We start from the raw sequence: 19,492 nt of genomic DNA on the forward strand, positions 1-19,492 counted from the left end.
TCCTTCCTTGGACCACTTTTGGAAGGTACTGACCACAGCATACCAGGAACACCCCACAAGTCGCTCACATCCTTACACTTGCCCATTTTTCTGGCTTCCATCACATCAACTTCGAGGACAAAATGTTCACTTGCTGCCTAACATATCCCACCCAGGTGCCATTGTAACAAATTATGTTATTCACTTGACCCATTAGTGGTCATAATGTTAAGGCTGGTTGGTGTATAGGTAATATAAGGTGGTATAAATGATAGTTTCAGCATCCTAAAATAATGGCTGTTATATAAAAAGCTTTGAATTGAAACCAACAAGTAATTTTTAAAGGTCAAATTCATAATCGGAGTATCCCACTTGAGGTAACAGTCAGATCCAGTTTCATGCTGAAACAGCCATTGAAGACTTATTTCTTCCATATCTGAGATAATAACTCTGTGATGATTAACAATTTCAATGGAACATATTCAAACTGATTACAAAACCATCTTGAGAAACTACATCTGACAGTTTAATGAGTTCAAGTCCGTGGAGGATTTGAACTTTTTCCACCCCTGACAGCTTTAATCTGATGTTCTCTGGTCACTGCAGAATGCTTTTATCATCAGCGGGCATTGTTCATATTGTTGTAGGCCTATGTCTGACTCACCGTTCACTACTGTTTCTAATTTCTGTCAGGTTAGTGAATCCATGTTGTTGAACGGAAATCGACCCATTTAGTTAAAAAAAAAAGACTGTTCCTCGGCCCTGTTTTTTTCTTTCCTCTAAATGGAATGCACATTTCCAATTGACGCAAACCCTCCCCGAGACATTTCCTATTGGTACACAAAGGTCTACCCACAAGCAGCCCTGCCATCATCCCTCCAAGAATGAGACGTATCAGCTTTTCTTTCCCTGACACTGCAGAGGGAAGCCTTGGCAAAAGCCTGACGATCTCCAGACGCAAGACACTGCTTGCCAGCGAAGTAAAAGCATCTTAAGTGTCTATTGTATTAAGAGTCATTTTCATGTTCTATTTTTGTTTCACATTGCAGACACAGCTGGGATTCTCACTTACGTTTTTGAAGTAATGCACATTTTAATTAAAATACTGGTTAAGTCAAAATGCAGTTAACCACATAATTCAAATCTTTACTTAATGCTTGTGGAGAGTGGTTTCTTTTTTAATACCAGAACTAGTAGAAGTTCTTTCTTATCTAAAAGTTAGAATCTTGAAGATCTCAGTTTCATTCTCTTTGGCAGCACCTTATGGCAATAAAAGGCAATTGCGGGAGCATACATCCCAGATAACCAGACGTCCACGGTTGGCTCCAGTTGTAACTCTTGATTTTCCTCGCTGACGGTCGCTTTCCTTTTCAGATTGTTTGCTTCATCTGAGCATCAAATTTGTTTCTTTTTTCTTTGGATTTTCACTTATTTTTGAAGTTGTATCTGTAGTCATCCATCTTTTCTTTGTTTGTTCAGCCATAGTAGATTACTCGCAACACTTGCAAAGACCGGAAAAGCAGCCATTTAGCTCTGCCTACCCTCTCTGGCAGACCAACCACTGCATGGTGATGGAAGACACAAATCACCTATAATCATTAGCATGCTGGGTAAGGTTGATTGGGGGAGCTATGGAGGCTTGATTCTTTAAAGCAGGTGCTAATGATATGAATATGACTGCATATAAAAACTTCAACAGCCACAAACAATTACAATCCACATCAAAGTCTTCACAAAAAGTATTTGTGGATTAATACTTCAGATGTGAGCAACTACTATTAAATACTTTAGCAGGGGACAGGGTTGAATAATTTATGGTAAAGCCGATTCATCTTACATTTCTATAGCAATACACAGCTCCTGCTTTAGCTAACGTTAGCTCCCGCACATAGCCTATTTTTAGCGCACAGTGCATACTTACAGTTTTAATGCAGCTCGTTCAGACAGTGCTCATCTTCATCCTCCTCATCGTCCCCATAATTCTCCATGTGTGGCAACACAATGTCTCAACAAAGTTTGCAGTTAGCATCCTTACTGCTGGAGTTAGCAGTCTGTAGGCTAATTGTCGTCGTCATCCGGTTTCGACATCCGGCACGACGTTTTTGTATTTCACCGATTAAACTCGACACTTGAGACAGAAACCGTTGTAGTAACTTCTGTTAATGTTGTGCCACACATTAAATCAGGTTTCGAATAATACGAACCGACCAATCAAATCACATTAGCAAAGGTAACGGTCAGACCCATGGTAACGGTCAACGTCATTACTCGCGTCACTGGAACGTCATTACGTAAATTGAAAATATTATGTCTAATTTTTTATCTAAATAAACATAAGACAGTGGAATGTCTCTAAATGTTTATTTTTCTTCTTACTTTAATTTATAAAATTACTGGGAAGAGCGGTTTCAATGGGGGGTTAGTTTTTGTTCCTCTATCCCATAACCTTTTCCTGCAGGGTAAACAGTCCATCTCCCTCCATCTCTCCTCCACACACAGAGGAAAGGTGGGTTTGTTTGAAAGGGCGGGGATGGTGGTGGGCATTGCGGTGAGAGACTGAGAGAGACAGCAGGGGAGGGGTCGCGAATCCCCCATACCAGCCTCTGTGTGCGAGCACGGATAAGAAACTTACGCCATCGGAAGATAATTATGTAACTCTGTCTCTTAACAACCGACCTCAAACTGTTCAAACCCAGAAGATTTTGATTGACAGGCTCTCTGCGAGCCTCTATATAAGAGGAGGGAGGAGAGCACTGCAGTCATTGTTGTGCCTCAACTCCTCCAGACTGTGGATGTAGTGAACCAAAGTGGACTTTACGGTTTTACGCACGAGGTTTTACAGGAGATACCACCTCTCATTCATTTAATCATCGGCTCAAATCACTATATAAGTTGCGTTTTTGGTCCGATTTCAACCTTTTCGTTTTTTTGTTGTCGGATATCCTACTAAATTACTAAATAAAAGCTGCATTCGGCAGGTAAGGTCTGGCTACAGCTGACTATTTATCGTTTCTGTGTGGAGAGATAGTAGCCTATAAGGTGCATATTAATTAGTTTATCACCTGTTGAATGAAAACACTTAGAGATAAACTTGGAAAGTTAATGACGAGTTTATTCCTTAAAAGTTAGTAGGCTGCAAAAGTGATGCTGAAAACAGTTGTTCTACCTGTTTAGCTCATCTTTAACTTTGCCATTTTACCTCGATTTATCGCTAGCTTTATATTTTTGACGCAACATTTGAGATGAACTTAGGATGTCGTAAAAAGACAAGAGGGACATAAAAACTAATGAAAATGCCTCTGTTGTTTTGAAGGAGATATGATACTCAGGAGAAGTCTCTTCTTGCTGCTCTTATCATTTAATTTCCTCCAAGCATTAACTCAAGGTAAGTGGAAAACTTGTATATGATTGTTTTTGTTTGTTTATTATAAGTAGTAATGAAATTATCTGCTAACTAATGCTAGAAGTCCCACTAACTTGAGGTATTATCATCCATTCCAGTGAAGGTGAAAGTGAAGACTTAATATTTTACCCTTGTTCTTTTTTCTTTGGAGGTCTAATAACCTCTTCTTTCCTCCTAAAGTATTTGTACATTTGCATCCCCTCTTGTCTGATTCGTAGATGGTGAGCAGGAGGATGAGACATCATTTGACTTGTTTGAAATCAGCCACATCACACGCAAGACTCTGGGGGCCAAACAGTTCCGGGGCCAAAACTTAGATGCCCCTGCTTACCGCTTCATCCGCTTCGACCACCTGCCCCAAGTGAGCCCCCCTATACTAAAACAAATCCTACGACAGATCCAAAACAATGAGGGCTTTGTGTTTGTGGCCAGCATACGCCAGGACCGCGCCTCAAGGGGCACCCTGATCGGTTTGGAGGGCCCTGATGGCCAGCGGCAGTTTGAGATCGTCTCCAACGGACGGGCCAACACTCTGGACCTGGTTTACTGGGAGGACGGCTCGCAGAACGTGTTTTCATTCGAGGATGTGGACCTGTCTGACTCGCAGTGGAAGAATATCACACTTCACGTTCATGGGGAAAATGCAAACCTGTATGTGGGCTGCAGCTTGATAGACAGCTTCATCCTGGATGATCCTTTCTACGAGCACCTGCAGGCTGAGGAGAGCCGCATGTATGTGGCGAAGGGATCCATCCGGGAGAACCACTTCAGGGTAAGACAGAGAATATGGGTTTTTGGTGTCTAGACAAGGGGAAAAAAACAGTTCCCAAAAGTATAGAGAGTATCCCACTCTCTGCAAAGTGTGGCAGAGTGGCTACGTGTAGCCCTGGTTTCTCTGTGTGGAAAGGAGTCCATATTTAGACCTTAAATTGCCCCTTGTGTGTAAAACTGCGTGTAAATGTGTGGGACAATGTCAAGAGTGAACTATAAAGCTCGAGTGTGGGTGTGTTTGTCTTTTCGGCTGTTTCCCAATGCATGCTTTAATGTATGTAAACGTGGGTTTAACCACAGAGATCAAGTCACATGTTTTCTTTTCAAACAGGGCCTTCTGCAGAACGTGCGTTTCATCTTTGACACCACTGTGGAAGACGTCCTCCTCAGCAAAGACTGTGAGGTCACGAAAACGGGTGAGAGTGCATTTTTTGTGGTTATCTTGAAGCAGCATTCATCCCACAGTTCCTGCCAAACTCTAACAGTGGGAACCATTTCTATTTGTGTGATTTTTATAAGCCAAATGATGAGTCAAAATAATTTTATTAGCGAACCCTTTCAAGCTGCGATACCTTACAGATGTGATTGGGAAACTCTTTTACATGCAATCCTCCCAAGCATGGTATCTGTGTTTTGTTAAGTATCAACCACAGCAACTTTCCAGCCCAAACAGTTTAGCGTTCTCAGTTAACTCCCTTCACGTGAATTTAACTCTTTTGGTTCCTAATTGGGTCAAAAAACATGCAGATTTTGATCTGTGCTAATATCTCCCACCATTACTTCATGCTGACGGAAACAGCCGTGTCGATGCAGTGGCTGGAGGTTGAGCCGCAAGCGTTGTGAACAAAAGGAGATACAGATGCTTACATTTATTTCCATTGGCAGTGGACTCGGGATAATGCCTTGGGAAAGAAAACAGAAAGGAGAAAGTGGATGCTATGCCGCAGAGCAGGGAGCTTCCTCTTCCAGCTGCGCACACAAACACACACACACACACACACACACACACACACAATGAAGTCATGTATTGGCTGATTGGGTTACTTTTCTCAGCTGAAGCTTTGCTCACATGAGCATAATACCTCGTGATCCTCAGCGAAGCTCACGCGAGGAGCGGCTGGGACTAAAAAGAAACAGATATCTGGGTGAGCGTGTAGATAATCATCCTGCACACCACAGCTGAAGGGTCAGAGGATTTGACAACAATCTTTGGTCCAGTGTGACAAAACATATCCATATGTGGAGTATGTGTTTGTGTTTGATGATGCTTTTCTGTTGCCAAAAGCTGTGTTGAATTCCAGCTGAATTAGTTTATGTGTTGAACAAATGTCACCAAGGCCTGGGAGTTTTCTGCATGCTGGCAGGTACAAGTGAAAGTTCTGCGCTGGTAGCAATCTCAAAGCCAAAAGTCAGTCATAAACCCACAAAACCCACGCTCATAAAAGCTGCCATGTTGGACATTAATGAGCAGCATTAAACCAACCCGAGCTTTTTGCTCTTTCTTAATTCTTTCCTCTATCTGCTTTGAGAAACTCGAGAATTCCTATCAGGGAAGAGAAGAATGTGTGAATGCTTTCACAGACGAGCTAGCACGCGTTCACATGCACACACAGCGTGAAGCCCTCCTGAGATTTGAATGAATCCAGCAGACTGAAAAGGAAAGAAAACACAGAACTGGCTGCGGTGGGACAACATTGGGCAATTTGGACGACTTTGTGATTTAGAGTCCCCGGCCTGCTGTTAATCTTCACCAATTTGCAAAGCAAGGTCCAAAGCAGTTGCAGATATGTGCTGTGCTTTGGCTGACTGACAGTCATCCCGTGGAGCTTTGATATGTGGCTTGTGTTTTCTGCATCAAACATCCAAAAAGCTCATCATGCTATGACTGAAGGTCAAATGTTTGAGGAAATAAGGGAAATAAGTTAAGGGGAGACTTTTGGAGATTTAAAGGACAGATACCCATAACTTTATAAAGAAGATTGAAAACTCCAGCCCACATAAGATGCCCTGTCCTTCCCTGTGATCTGTATTTGTGCCTGTGTGTGTTCAGACATCATACATGGCAGACACGTTACTCTGAACAAGACATAACGCTCAAGATGTGCAGATTATGCAAAGAAGACTCAACATTTAGCCTCATATTACCCTTCAAACATGTAGTTTAAGATTTGATGGCAAAGTCTTGCAGTGTGAAATGAATGATAGATGCTGCAGCTGAAGGGGTTTTGGATTGTACCGTGCTGACATGTCGGCGATGGTTCCTCTTGTGCCTGTGCTGCTGTAAGGAAAAGACCATAAGCATCACAGGCTCCTTTTAAATCTGTCTGTGTGGTCAGTCCAGTCTGTTAACTCCATATTGGAAGTGTCCACTTACCTCAAAAGCCGTGGAGATTTACAATGGCTGGTTTTTCAAAACACAAGGAACACCCAGATTTCTGCTTTCTGCCACCCCCTCCGGTCGCCCTCCCACAGCCGGACTGCTGTTGTCTCTAGTGGAAAGATTTACCGTCACCATTTCAAACACAAATACATCTTTCAAACCAAACAGCGCTGTCTGAACATCTGTTTTTGGGAACACAATAAACATTGTAATCACCACATTGTTGTGATCGTTTGGCCGCGTAAAGGAAAACAGGAAATCACTCTGTTCACTGATCAGATTCCTTGTTTTTCAATCATCATGTCTCTTAAATATGTTTTCCATCGCCAGTCTGTGTTGCTCATTCTGTCTCTTTTACTGCCCCTCCAGATGATGTGAATATTGTGAGCGAGAGCACAGAAATCGTGGATGTGAGTCCCTCCATCACGACAAACATCATCGGTCAGAAGACGGAGGAGATGGGCGCAGATATGTGCGAACGCTCCTGCGAGGAGCTGAGCGTCATGTTCCATGAGCTCAACGGCCTGCGTGTTGTCGTCAGAAGCCTCATTGATGGCTTGCAAAAAGTGGTAAGTAGCGTAATTGACCTGCTGTAAATCAACATAATACTAACTTAGCAGAAGGAGCTTCTGCCTAATTAGCATTTAACAGGCCAATTTCAGTGATGAATGTAAAATCTGTTCTTGTTTAAAGGAAAGAAAATCAACATCTTAGAGAAATTGGACATTTTAGAAAAACAAATGATACAATCCCCAGGCTGCTGCCAGGAGCTAAGAGGTTTGAATTAGGTTACTAGGTAACCTACATTAGTTTTTAGGCAAACAGAAGTAGCCGCAGGACTGTTTATACAGTGGCCTGTGATGGCTGAACCCGTTTGACTCCTGCTATCTGTGGCAGCGTGAGTCAGACAGCTTTTATGACATGTTACATGTGGATATAGGAAGTGTTCCCCTGGCAGCAGCGGGGTCCAGTCTAATGTCTGGCTGTGTTTAAACAGCCCATGTGTTTCCTCTGGGAGCCTCCCAGCAATAAGAGAGTCTGGGCATGAACCTTGGGAGGAAAAAAAACGGCTGAGATGAGAAGGGTCCCTGAGGCTCTTCCAGATCGAGTGGTGTCTTAGATTCTGGTGCTGCACACTGCTGCCTCCCTTTTCCAAACAGGAGGACCGACGTTCACGCACACACACGCACACACACGCACACACACACACTTTTGGCAGTAGATTATTGCCTGACAGTTCCTAAGTGTTCCGGAGTCCAGCCAGAGATCCCCTGATCTCCAATCTGATTTGAGTTTACAAAATGCAAAACTGAGAAACACTTTAATGGGCTTCTTTTTCAGGAAACATCAGATATACAAAGAAATGTAGTGTTTGTAATCTACAGTGAGGAGAAGCACACATGTGTAGAGGACCAGCAAAGAAATAACTGCGTACTATTTTGTCCAAAGGGGTCGCCAAAATCACATGAAACAAAAGTCCCTTACAACTGCTTTAGGTGAATAACAGTATTTCTACTGGAGCCTGATATACACACCACACACTGTGAGTAGCCTCACGCGTGCTCTCGTCAAAGAATCAGCTTGTAAGCAGGTGCACACCTTGACATGTGTAATGGGATGCAGTGCACCCCTCTCAAGAGATCGCCCTTATCATTTCTGACTGCACATCTGTCTGTCGTTGTATGTTCAGACAGAGGAGAACACACTCATGAAGGAGGTCCTCGGGAGGATGAAGAACTCGAAAGAGAAAAACATGTGCTGGCAGGATGGCCGCCTGTTTGACGATAAGGAAGACTGGGTTGTAGACAGCTGCACCAAGTGTACCTGCCAGGTAATGCAGAGTCATATGGAAATATATGTCGTTTTATTGAAGATACCCATGACCCCAACTTATCTCTATTATTGTTTGATGGCAGGAGTCCAAGATCGTGTGCCACCAAATCACATGCCCCCCTGTGGCCTGTGCCACCCCCTCATTTATTGACGACGAGTGCTGCCCTGTGTGTTTGCGTAAGTAGTCTGCAACGCTTCCAGCATATAAACACAATTATAAACACACGCACAGTTTTATGCATGCTATTTAAATTGATGGTTCCATATGCTGTAAATAAAACAAAACTCCACATGTATTTAATTTTAATAGCAGAGGACTGCTGCAGCCAGTTTGTCTTTGAGAGTGAACCGCATATTTATTTAACAAAATATAAGACACTGGCTACTGTGGGTTTTATAGATGAGGTCATGTGGTAAACAGGCTGACATAAAGAATAAAACAGCGTGTTCATGATCTTTTGCTTGTTCCTTTTATTTTCTGTGTAACACTGAGTGGATGTAGGAGAGTTGAATCTTTGATTTTACATCTTCCAGCTTTAGACAGTGACGATGGCTGGTCCCCCTGGTCAGAGTGGACGGAGTGCACAGTCACCTGCGGGACAGGAACTCAACAAAGGGGTCGCTCATGCGACGCAACCAGTAACCCCTGCCCCGGACCTTCCATCCAGACCCGCAAGTGCAGCCTGGGCAAATGCGACAGCCGTGGTGAGATGATTTTTCAAAGTTTATCTGTCCCTCACTTTTTATTGAAATATATGACATCCAGTAGCAGCCGCCTTAGTGGCGAGATATTATCTTGATCAAAGTATGCATCTGCCATTGCCAAAACACAGTTATGTAAAAACAAAAACTGTAGGAGGGAGAGAAGAACGTGATGCAACTGTGGAAAAACTCTGGATTAAATTTCAGATGAGAGTGCAAAAGGCAGAATTAACGCCTCTATAAATCTGATGAAAATGAATCCATCTGAGTCAGGCTGAATGCCAGCGAAGAGCTGGATTGCATGGTCGGAGGGTTGCAGGGTGTGCCCAGTCCAAGTTAATATCTTATAAATCACTGGCTGAGGGGTTGTTCCACAGTGCAATGACTCATCAGCCTGCCATGCAAAAATATAAAAATATGAATAAATCTGATCATTAGATGGACTTTAATTGAGGCGGGGTGTTAGGAGATTTTGTTAGATTTATGCTGGGTGTCGAGACGGATGAATTGGGTCTTTGATACATTGTGGGATTAACATTTGTAATTGCTTTCAGCTCACATTACACTGCATCTGTGTGAGTGACTGAATCAGTCTAACCGCTGGAGGACAGATTACCCACAATGACATAAATACTGGCTGGAACATCTTTGAAAGTGTGCCACGGTCTCCAGCATCGCATAATGTTTACTTGTGGAAAATGTGGTGGCCATTTTTTTCACTTTTGCAAATTATACACGTCGGTAACTCCTCGACTGAGTAGAAATCTAGAGGGTAATACTTGATGTTAGTTTGGTGAACCTTGCCTGATGTGTTTGATGTTTGATTCCCAGTTCGCCAGGACGGAGGGTGGAGTTTGTGGTCGCCCTGGTCGTCCTGCTCAGTAACCTGTGGGGAAGGACAGATCACCAGGATACGACACTGCAACGCTCCCGTGCCACAGCTGGGAGGCAAAGACTGTGAAGGAAGTGGGAGAGAAACTCAGCCCTGCAGTGCCAAGCCGTGTCCCGGTGAGTATTTCCGCCTGTGAGGGGAACACTCAAAAAGAAGCATCTCCATTTCAGCAGCGTCTGTCTCGAACTACCAGACTTCCTCGTGTCTCATGGCTCCCCTGAGGCAACATTCCCCATGTGTTCTGGACTGGCCTCCTGTCTGTCTTTCAGGAAATGTCGACTCAAATCAGCTCAATATGTTTCATCTTGCAGTATTAAGTTCCAGGCTTCTGACTCTCTGGCTGTTTATCAGATTTCAGACATTAAATGCTGAAATATTGTTATTTAGAAGCAAGTTCGATTTATTGCTGGAAAAAAATGCATATGAAAAAGTAACCACTGAATTACTATGTCTGTATCTTTTTAGTTGATGGTGGTTGGGGTCCTTGGTCTCCATGGGCAACCTGTTCAGCAACATGTGGAGGGGGAGTCAAAAGTCGAATGCGTGTATGCAACAGCCCTAAACCTCAGTATGGAGGGAAAAGGTGTATCGGGGAGGCCAACGATGAAGACAGCTGCAACAAAAAAGACTGTCCTATTGGTAAGCACTCATAACTCGTGGTTGTTGCCATGCGAGCAACAGGTCCGTTTCAGCCTGATATATCTCATCAGCTACTAGATGGATGGACGTAAAATATGGATATGCTTACTCCCACGAGGATGAATCTTACTGTTACTTTAGTGATTCAAAATCATTAACAAAAAACCTGCAAAACTAAAACATTACAATCCACTTCATTAGCGTTGCATGCTAACACGCTAAACTAAGATGCTGAACATTGTAAGCATTATACCTGCTAAATATCAGCCGTTATCATCACTTACCATTGTCATTATGTTGATATTAGCATGCTAACATTAGTTTACATTTAGCTCAAGCACTGAGGCTTGCAAGTAGCTTAGCTTTCATGGCTGACGCTAATCTTGTTACTTTGAGATAACTTTCATATTAATAGATATCTTAGACTAAATGCAGGCTTCAGAGGGTTCACACACAAAAATATGTAAAACCCTAATATGTCTTTCTCCTGTAAGTAACATGGAAACTATGTGTGGATGTTGATAAGTATTTAATACTTAATCTTTGATGCTTTGAGCAAAAATGCTAGTGAATCAGGATGGAGTAAAAACACCAAAACCTGAGTATCATGACATGAAGTAATCCTTAAATCTCTCAGTTGGTGAGGTAAAAAAGTTGAATCAATTGAGACACACTACAGTGATGTTAAACTCAATTACCCTTTTGTTTGACTCCATTCTTGTCACCTTAATGTCTTGCAGATGGCTGTCTTTCTAACCCATGCTTTGGTGGAGTGGATTGCAACAGCTCTCCAGATGGATCCTGGGAGTGTGGCCCGTGCCCTGCTGGCTTCCGTGGAAATGGTACCCACTGTGAAGACATTAACGAGGTAAAAATTCCTGTTTTTCTTACATATAATAACCAAACATGTACTTGAGGGCTCCATAATTATACGTTGCATTTTACTGATGTTTTTGTTTCCAACCACCAGTGTGACATGGTGTCTGATGTTTGCTACAAAGTGGGTGAAGCGCAGCGATGCGTCAACACAGATCCTGGTTTCCATTGCCTGCCCTGTCCCAAGCGTTATAAGGGCACTCAGCCCTTCGGTATGGGTGTGGAGGCTGCCAAGAAGAACAAACAGGTGAGCTGAAGTTACCCTCATTCAGTGCGGTGCAGGACATTCAAACAGCAGTAGCTTTTGGAGATGTAAGGGCATAATGTGGAAAAGGAAAGGATACCATGTGCTCTAGCTCCAGGAAGCGTTTCAAAGCCGGATTTTTGTATGTCAGATCCAAATTTATGAAAGATGGAAGCAGCAGCTCAGGTGATTTATAAGCCCCATTCATGCAGTGAAAGTGATAACACAGTGTTAGAGGGGAGGCCCTGGACTGCAGTATACGAATTTGACTCACCTTGACCCGGTATCAGCAGGAAGAAGGAGAGGAAGGAGAGTCGGGTAGCTCTTAACACCAAACATGTGGTACACTTCTGGTTCTTTCATTGTCGGGTCAGAGATGGATTTAAACCTTACTTTGGACTTTATTTTTACTGTACATGTTGGATGGATCGGTGCTTTTATTCAAGCAAAAGGATGTCCATCTTTTAGCTTTTAAACAGCCAGGTATTTCCACTATCAACTCCTTTATCACAGGTTATACATGTCATATATGTCATATTAATCTCAAGATTGGAACATGATTTCCTGCTCACTTGTTCTTATCAAAGAGTCCCTGGAAAACTTGCCGTGCCTCTCCGACCGGCACTTGCATAACATCCTTTGTGGTACTGCAGCTGCTTGTCTTTGATTTGATGCCCAAATTACACTAATTGATTTGGGGGAAAGGGAATTGTCTCATCTGGCAGTCGAGCCTCCCTTTGCTAGTTTTGATCGAAGTCCCTTTCTTGCTGTCACTCTGCGCGATGAGCTCATGGAGTGGCATCCAAACTGGAGTCATGTTCATCATCTGGTAATGAGTGGCAGCTGTGAATACCTCGTGCTGCAGTGAAGGGGCAACAGTGGGTCGCAGTGGGACGTATGAGGCATTTAGAGGGATTTCATAAAATCAACTGTGCCCAGAAGTGTCCCCCCCACACATCTCTCCCTTATCCCTTTATTTCAATTTGAATCAGCCCTCAGTTTGGAGTGGCTTCCAAAGCAGACGGTACAAGGAGGCATGTTGAAATAAAGACTGTTGACATTAGAATTGTCATCAGAAGCTGACAACAAAATGGAAACCATGTATGAACTGTAAAGAGAAATCAGTGAGTGAAATACAGAGATGGTAACAGGACACAAAGGTGCAGTTCAGCTCTAAAAGCTGATACTCCACTCACAAACAGTTAACAAGTTCTGTAAGGGAACAGGCAAAAAACCCAAAACCAAGAAACCAGGCAAAACCCACAAGACAATTTGGCAGGGTAGTAGGGAAAACAAGGGAGTATATAACCAGGGCTGACGAAAGACATTATCAGGGGCAGCAACTTAAGACAGGAGATGTTAGTCCTTCAAAATAAAACATGAAAAGTAATGTCCAAAGATTAACCAGATGTAACATAAACACTGTTGACAAAGGAATAGAGGGTTGCCCTTTTTTTAGCCACATCCACTTACGTTTATGTTGGATGACGTCAACAGCAGATCTCAAAGTAGAGTACCACCTGCCTTGTATTTTGTCTTTAGGTCTGCGAGCCAGAGAACCCGTGCAAGGACAAGACCCACAACTGTCACAAATATGCCGAATGCATCTACATCAGCCACTTCAGTGACCCGATGTACAAGTGCGAGTGTCGGACCGGTTACGCTGGAGACGGCTTCATTTGCGGAGAAGACTCAGACTTGGATGGATGGCCCAATCAGAACCTCGTGTGTGGTGCCAACGCCACTTATCACTGCAAGAAGGTATTTCTATGAACTTCATCTCCTTATATGTTGTTGCCTATCCTGCACTGAAAAAACATTGCATCTTTAAATCTTCTGAACCTCCCATTGCAGGATAACTGCCCTAACCTTCCCAACTCCGGACAAGAAGACTTTGACAAAGACGGTCAAGGAGATGCTTGTGACAAGGATGACGACAGCGATGGAATTTTAGATGAGAGGGTACGAGAGTTCAAAAGACAGGGACACATTTTATTCTGTTATTAGATCATTCTCAAAGACCACCCTAACAACCATGCACTTTCCACCACAGGACAACTGCCCCCTGCTTTTCAATCCTCGCCAGTTTGACTTCGACAAGGACGAAGTCGGGGACCGCTGCGACAACTGTCCCTATGAACACAACCCTGCTCAAATAGACACCGACCATAACGGAGAAGGAGACGCCTGCGCCGTAGACATTGATGGAGATGGTAAAATCACCTAAAAAGATAATAAACACTGTAATTTGTCCATCAAGCAGTTAAGCAGCTAATTGTTAGATTTTGACTGTAAAATATCATCAACTGCCATTTTTCCTTAGAAATTCTGAACGAGAGCGACAACTGCCCCTATGTGTACAACACTGAACAGAAGGACACCGACATGGATGGAGTCGGTGACCAGTGTGACAACTGCCCGCTGCTGCACAACCCTGACCAGGTACTGAACCTGGCTGCATGCAACACCACATTCTAGTACATCAGTAATTTGAGGAAATGTTTCAACCTTCGTCTTTTATCCAACAGACTGACGTAGACAATGACCTGGTTGGAGATCAGTGTGACAACAACCAGGACATCGATGAAGACGGCCATCAGAACAACCTGGACAACTGTCCCTATGTGGCCAACGCCAACCAGGCTGACCATGACAAGGATGGCAAAGGAGACGCATGTGACTACGACGATGATGATGATGGCGTACCTGACGACAGGGACAACTGCAGACTGACACCCAACGCAGACCAGCTGGACTCTGATGGTGAGGATGTAGCATCTTAAGGGTTCAAAGGTTTCCCCACAACCACGTGTGAATCCATCTGATGATATTTTCTCAGCATATGGAGTTGCCAATTTGTCATTGAATTTAAGAAGCTTGGATTTCCCATTTCCATGAGACACTTCAACACCATTTTGGCTTAAAACAAGGGATGTTCAGTTAGCCTTAGTGTGCCTTCTCCAGATGTTTTCACAGTTAGCAATTAGCTGAACTGCAGCAGGTGTGAAATGTGGTGGCTGTGGAAAGAGTCAGCAGCCGGGTTGGCATAGGTGATGTCATTCAGCATGACTTCAGTGAGCAGCTCAGGAGGGCACAAGCCAAACTGTGAAGTTTTTATGTCCTTTAGGCTTCGCTTGTGATTAATCCACAGTGCCTAATTCAAGCAGGGTTACCTGGAGTTTGTACAGCTGCCTGTAAATGGAAACAGACCGCGAAGGAGGAAGGCCCTGGACACTGACACTTTGGCTTTCTTCACAGCTCGTCAGATAGTGTTTATTTGATAGCCCCTTCTGAAATAACAAAGATGATGACAGAAAGCAGCTAGCTTCTCCCACGCAGAGGCCTTCATTAGCCACTGGCGCCCCTTTCCACTGTGAGCTCCTGGCCTGCAGTCTGGCTGTAATAGACTTCAGGCTTCAGATAGTTACAAGTATCAGTGGAAGTTGTCACAGCATGACAAGATGGCTGATTTTCCTCAGTAGACTTGGCAGTGATATAAGAGCCAGTTTCCTGGGAGGAATTGCCATTTTCCCCATTCATTTTTAATATTAACTTGGAGGAGCCTCTCAACTCTGACTGCAGAGGGATGTTATGACACTCACGTTAGCTGCCATAGAGATTTTCCAACCTAAGGAAAAACAGGGGGGAAAACTGTATAGGATGTATGCCTAATTTAAATTGGCTCCAATCTATTTATCTGCCTTTTTTCTCAAGGCGATGGAAGAGGGGATGCCTGCAAAGACGACTTTGACAATGACAGCATCCCAGATATTCTTGATGTGTGTCCGGAAAACAACGCCATCAGCGTCACAGACTTCAGGAAGTTCCAGATGGTCCACTTGGATCCTAAGGGAACCACTCAGATTGATCCCAACTGGGTGGTCAGACATCAGGGCAAAGAGCTGGTTCAGACTGCAAACTCTGATCCAGGCATCGCAGTCGGTAAGCAGCAGACATTTACTTACTCTTGAAGTTTGGACCATTAACTTTCTATTCTTTAAACTCCATTTGACTGCACAAGGGCTGAGCATCACATTTCTCTCACACCCTCGCAGGTTTTGATGAGTTCAATGCCGTGGACTTCAGTGGGACGATGTACGTGAACACAGACAGAGACGATGACTATGCAGGCTTTGTGTTCGGATACCAGTCGAGTGGGCGCTTTTATGTGGTGATGTGGAAGCAGATCACACAGACTTACTGGGAGGACAAGCCCTCGAAGGCCTTTGGCATCTCTGGAGTTTCACTCAAAGTCGTAAACTCGACCACTGGCACTGGAGAAAACCTCAGGAATGCTTTGTGGCACACGGGCAACACTCCCGGACAGGTGGGCTGCAGTCTAAATGCTTTTGGTCTGTTTCTAAAGGCTGTAGCAGTATTAAGTGTTCACTTTTTTTTTTACATAGGTGCGGACTCTCTGGCACGACCCCAAAAATATTGGTTGGAAGGATTACACAGCCTACAGGTGGCATCTCATCCACAGACCAAGGACTGGGTTTATAAGGTAAGAAAGATAGATTATGAAGTAGAATAGAAACCAGGAATTGGATGTTGGCTAGCAGCTCTCCGTTACGTCACATGGTTTGTTGATCTGATCAGTTGGAGCGTCACGTTTATAACACAGCTTAGAAATCCAATCAGGAACAAAGAGGCTCCAGAGTAATTTTCCAAATGCAAATTGGTCGGACAATGCCAGGCTGCAAAATGTAAGAATGTGTTTCTCAAAACAAGTTTGTTTTTGTCTTGTATTTTTCAGGGTTGTGGTCTATGAAGGTAAACAGATCATGGCCGACTCAGGACCAATTTACGACAAGACGTTTGCCGGAGGAAGATTAGGCTTATTCGTCTTCTCACAAGAGCTGGTGTTCTTCTCCGACCTCAAGTATGAGTGCAGAGGTTAGTACAAAACATCTTCATTATTATTTTACGATTTTTTACGTAATTGCATTGAATGAGCCAACACACTGTAAGACCTACACTATTTATATATTTTCTTAGAGTTTGAGCGGGTTAATGAAGTTTTATTATAAATGAAGGCATGATAAACTTTTTAATGGGGTTAGAAAAATTGTGTGTATCCTGTATGTATGTGTATGTAGAGTTTGTTTGTTTGTTATATGGACACTTAAACTGCCCACATCAATAGAGTTGAAGTATAAAGTTCAGAGAGCGGGGAAGGAAACCTTCTCCATGTAGGACTAATTTGAGTCAAGTCTTTAAACCTTCAACATCTTTCTCAAACCCCAGATAAGCCGGAGTTGCCAACAGTGTTCACAAGGTAACAATGAGCAGGGTTATGTGTTGTGTTTTGGCTGAAGCAAATAAAAAAGAGTCACGCTATGTTTCTGCTTGTCAGCTTGCCCGTGTACAATGCCTCAGAAGCATTGTGAAAGACCTTGTTTGTTGGTCCAAGGATCTTCTGTCGAGTGCTAAACAGTGGAAAACAAGCCTGCAGGCGCTTCACAAACACATTACTGAAGTCACGCTTTTTTTGACGCACACAGTGCACATGTTGTTGCTGCTCTGGCACTTTGACTGTGTGAATCTCATCGAGTGTCCCAGTTTGATTTAAATTTGGCGGTAATGGAAGATTTTTTTTCTCCGTCTTTCCACAGATAACTGAATCAAGTCTGATAGAAAAACATCAGAAGCCAAAAAACATGAACTTCTCAAAGTAAACACCACATCAGATCCAATTCTACGCAGAAGAGACTTTCCGCACTGGTCCATGTTTTGCCGCGATCCATCCACCAGAGGAAACCATGGCCGACTTCAGTTTTCCTGGTGATACGTTTCCCAAACTGGGAGAGAAAAACTGAAGAACTGGGACATTTTTTAAAAAAGCCTTGGAAGTTTATCTAATTATAACATATGTACCTTTGTCTACATTTTAAAGCATCCATTGTACAACCACTTACACGCTGTATGTGAGCTCCTAATGTTTCTTTCTTTCTTCACCTTGTAAGTGACTAACTGGGTCTTTAGGCTCATTCATGGCTTCAACAACTGATCATAAAGTGTCTTACCAACATTATCTGTAACCAAAGCATAATCAAGTCCATAACTATATCGCCTCATTGTTTTTATCCTGAATGTGTTTCCTTTTTTTTTTAATGGAGAACTTGAGTGAACGGTATCAGTAAGCCATTTTAGCAAGTGCCAAAGATGTTTATACTAAGTCTGTATTATATTTTCTTTTGTAAATTATTAATGCTCTGCTTTTTGTTTGTTTGTTTGCATTTTGCGAGAGTTTGTAAATAATTATTTATTTGTTTACACTGACAAAACGTATAATTGAATATCACAAACAGCAAGATAACACGTTTCAGTATTACCAGATCTTTAGTGTTGTACTTTTGTTCAGATAAACTTAAAGGGTAAAGTTTTGGAAAGGATAAACATCAGCTGCTTTTCGGTCGTCAGATACACAAACACAGCATGTGTTTATGTGTGTGACAGTAGCTGCCAAAGTTTGTGTGTATTAAAAAAGCCACTGTTTGTTTTCTTAGCTGTCCAGACGAGCCTCATCGTCCTCAAATTGATGCGTCATTCTGGTGCATGTGGAACGCTTTCCTGCGGTCATAATCTACGTTCATATGAGCTTATAAAGGGTCCATCACTCAAATTAGCTGCACATTTCACTACTGGCACTGTTGGAAGCACCCTTTACTGAAATATATCTACACAAAATATACTGTATATGTAGTTGCAGTTTAAGTGCAAGATTTCTTACTCTGTGTAGCGAGCACCAACCGACATATCACATCACAGCAGCGAGTCTGAGGTTCAGCAGTCGATCAGAATGTCTTGAAGTTCAAACGCAGTGAAAACATTTTATATAAATTACTTTTTCATGCATATATAAGTCGTAAATATCACTTATGGATTTTGTGAAACTCATTGTTGGGAAAAGGAATCCAGATGAAGGTCTCTCAGTGTGACTGTGTGCCTGTTCAGTGTGGGTGGAGGGCGTGTTCGTGTACAACTTTGTTGTCTGTATAGCATTTGTGTTCTTCCATGTTCGGTTTCCATCTTGTTCATTTTAATGAGAGTTTGTAATGCACAAAATGTAAATGTTTTTTGTATACTTGTGTTGTTAGATATACATTTTCTACAGACATTAGTGTAAGATTGTTTCAGAAATAAATCTCTTGTACACCATGTTGCTGATTGTTTACATTATAATTACTATTAAAATATCGCCATTCAACTCGCATAGTAAGAAAAAGTTGCTAAACACATTTTAAGGATAGACTAGTGTAGAATATTTACTTGTATCTAAGAAAGGCTGAGCCCCCCCAGCCCGCACTCACGTACACCAAAACAATAAAGTGATTAATTCCAAATTTTATTGGCAAAAATCAACCAATCAGCCGATAGTCCTTTGTTGTTTAAGTTTATCAAAGTTCATCTTAATTTATTATAATAAACACCCCTTTACTTAAATTTAAATATGTGGCATATGTTGGCATTTCTGCATGCATGTGTGTATGTATATATTTATATTTATATATCATATTATACAATATATTTTTGTAATAATTGAACAGACTTTTGATCAAGTAAGTGCTTTGTTAATGATTTTATTTAACATGTGCAAGTCTAATCTTGACAATCTCAGTGCAGACAAAGCCTCGTGCACCCCCAGCGATCTTTGGCGCCCCCCTAAGGGGGGCCAGGATCCCAGGCTGGGGGAAAGATAAATTTAGAACCTCCAGTATTTTAACTATTTGCACACAAAAAAACAAACATCCACATTTTGGAAAATATGTC

The 19,492-nt window shown here is 42.6% G+C and overlaps 1 protein-coding gene across 1 annotated transcript; it reads left to right on the plus strand.

Moving 5' to 3' along the window:
* Positions 1 to 3,297: 3,297 nt before the first annotated feature.
* On the plus strand, positions 3,298 to 17,001 carry thbs2a (thrombospondin 2a). The gene is made up of 21 exons (XM_069658229.1): positions 3,298 to 3,364; positions 3,601 to 4,154; positions 4,485 to 4,569; positions 6,903 to 7,102; positions 8,224 to 8,364; positions 8,450 to 8,543; positions 8,901 to 9,071; positions 9,900 to 10,076; positions 10,426 to 10,599; positions 11,340 to 11,467; positions 11,570 to 11,722; positions 13,262 to 13,480; positions 13,574 to 13,681; positions 13,773 to 13,932; positions 14,043 to 14,161; positions 14,248 to 14,482; positions 15,434 to 15,661; positions 15,775 to 16,046; positions 16,126 to 16,223; positions 16,476 to 16,615; positions 16,967 to 17,001. The coding sequence occupies exons 1-21, from the start codon at positions 3,298 to 3,300 to the stop codon at positions 16,999 to 17,001; spliced, it is 3,558 nt and encodes a 1,185-aa protein (XP_069514330.1).
* Positions 17,002 to 19,492: the final 2,491 nt, after the last annotated feature.

The sequence above is a fragment of the Semicossyphus pulcher genome, unplaced genomic scaffold (assembly GCF_022749685.1).
Source record: "Semicossyphus pulcher isolate SPU_LCO1_2020_fin unplaced genomic scaffold, fSemPul1.0.p SCAF_12, whole genome shotgun sequence".
NCBI classification, from domain to species: Eukaryota; Metazoa; Chordata; class Actinopteri; order Labriformes; family Labridae; genus Semicossyphus; species Semicossyphus pulcher.

Coding starts and splice junctions, on each gene's coding strand:
- thbs2a (XM_069658229.1), top strand. CDS start 3,298: ATGATACTCAGGAGAAGTCTCTTCTTGCTGCTCTTATCATTTAATTTC. Junction 4,570..6,902: donor CTGTGAGGTCACGAAAACGG/GTGAGAGTGCAT, acceptor CTGCCCCTCCAG/ATGATGTGAATATTGTGAGC. Junction 15,662..15,774: donor TGATCCAGGCATCGCAGTCG/GTAAGCAGCAGA, acceptor ACACCCTCGCAG/GTTTTGATGAGTTCAATGCC.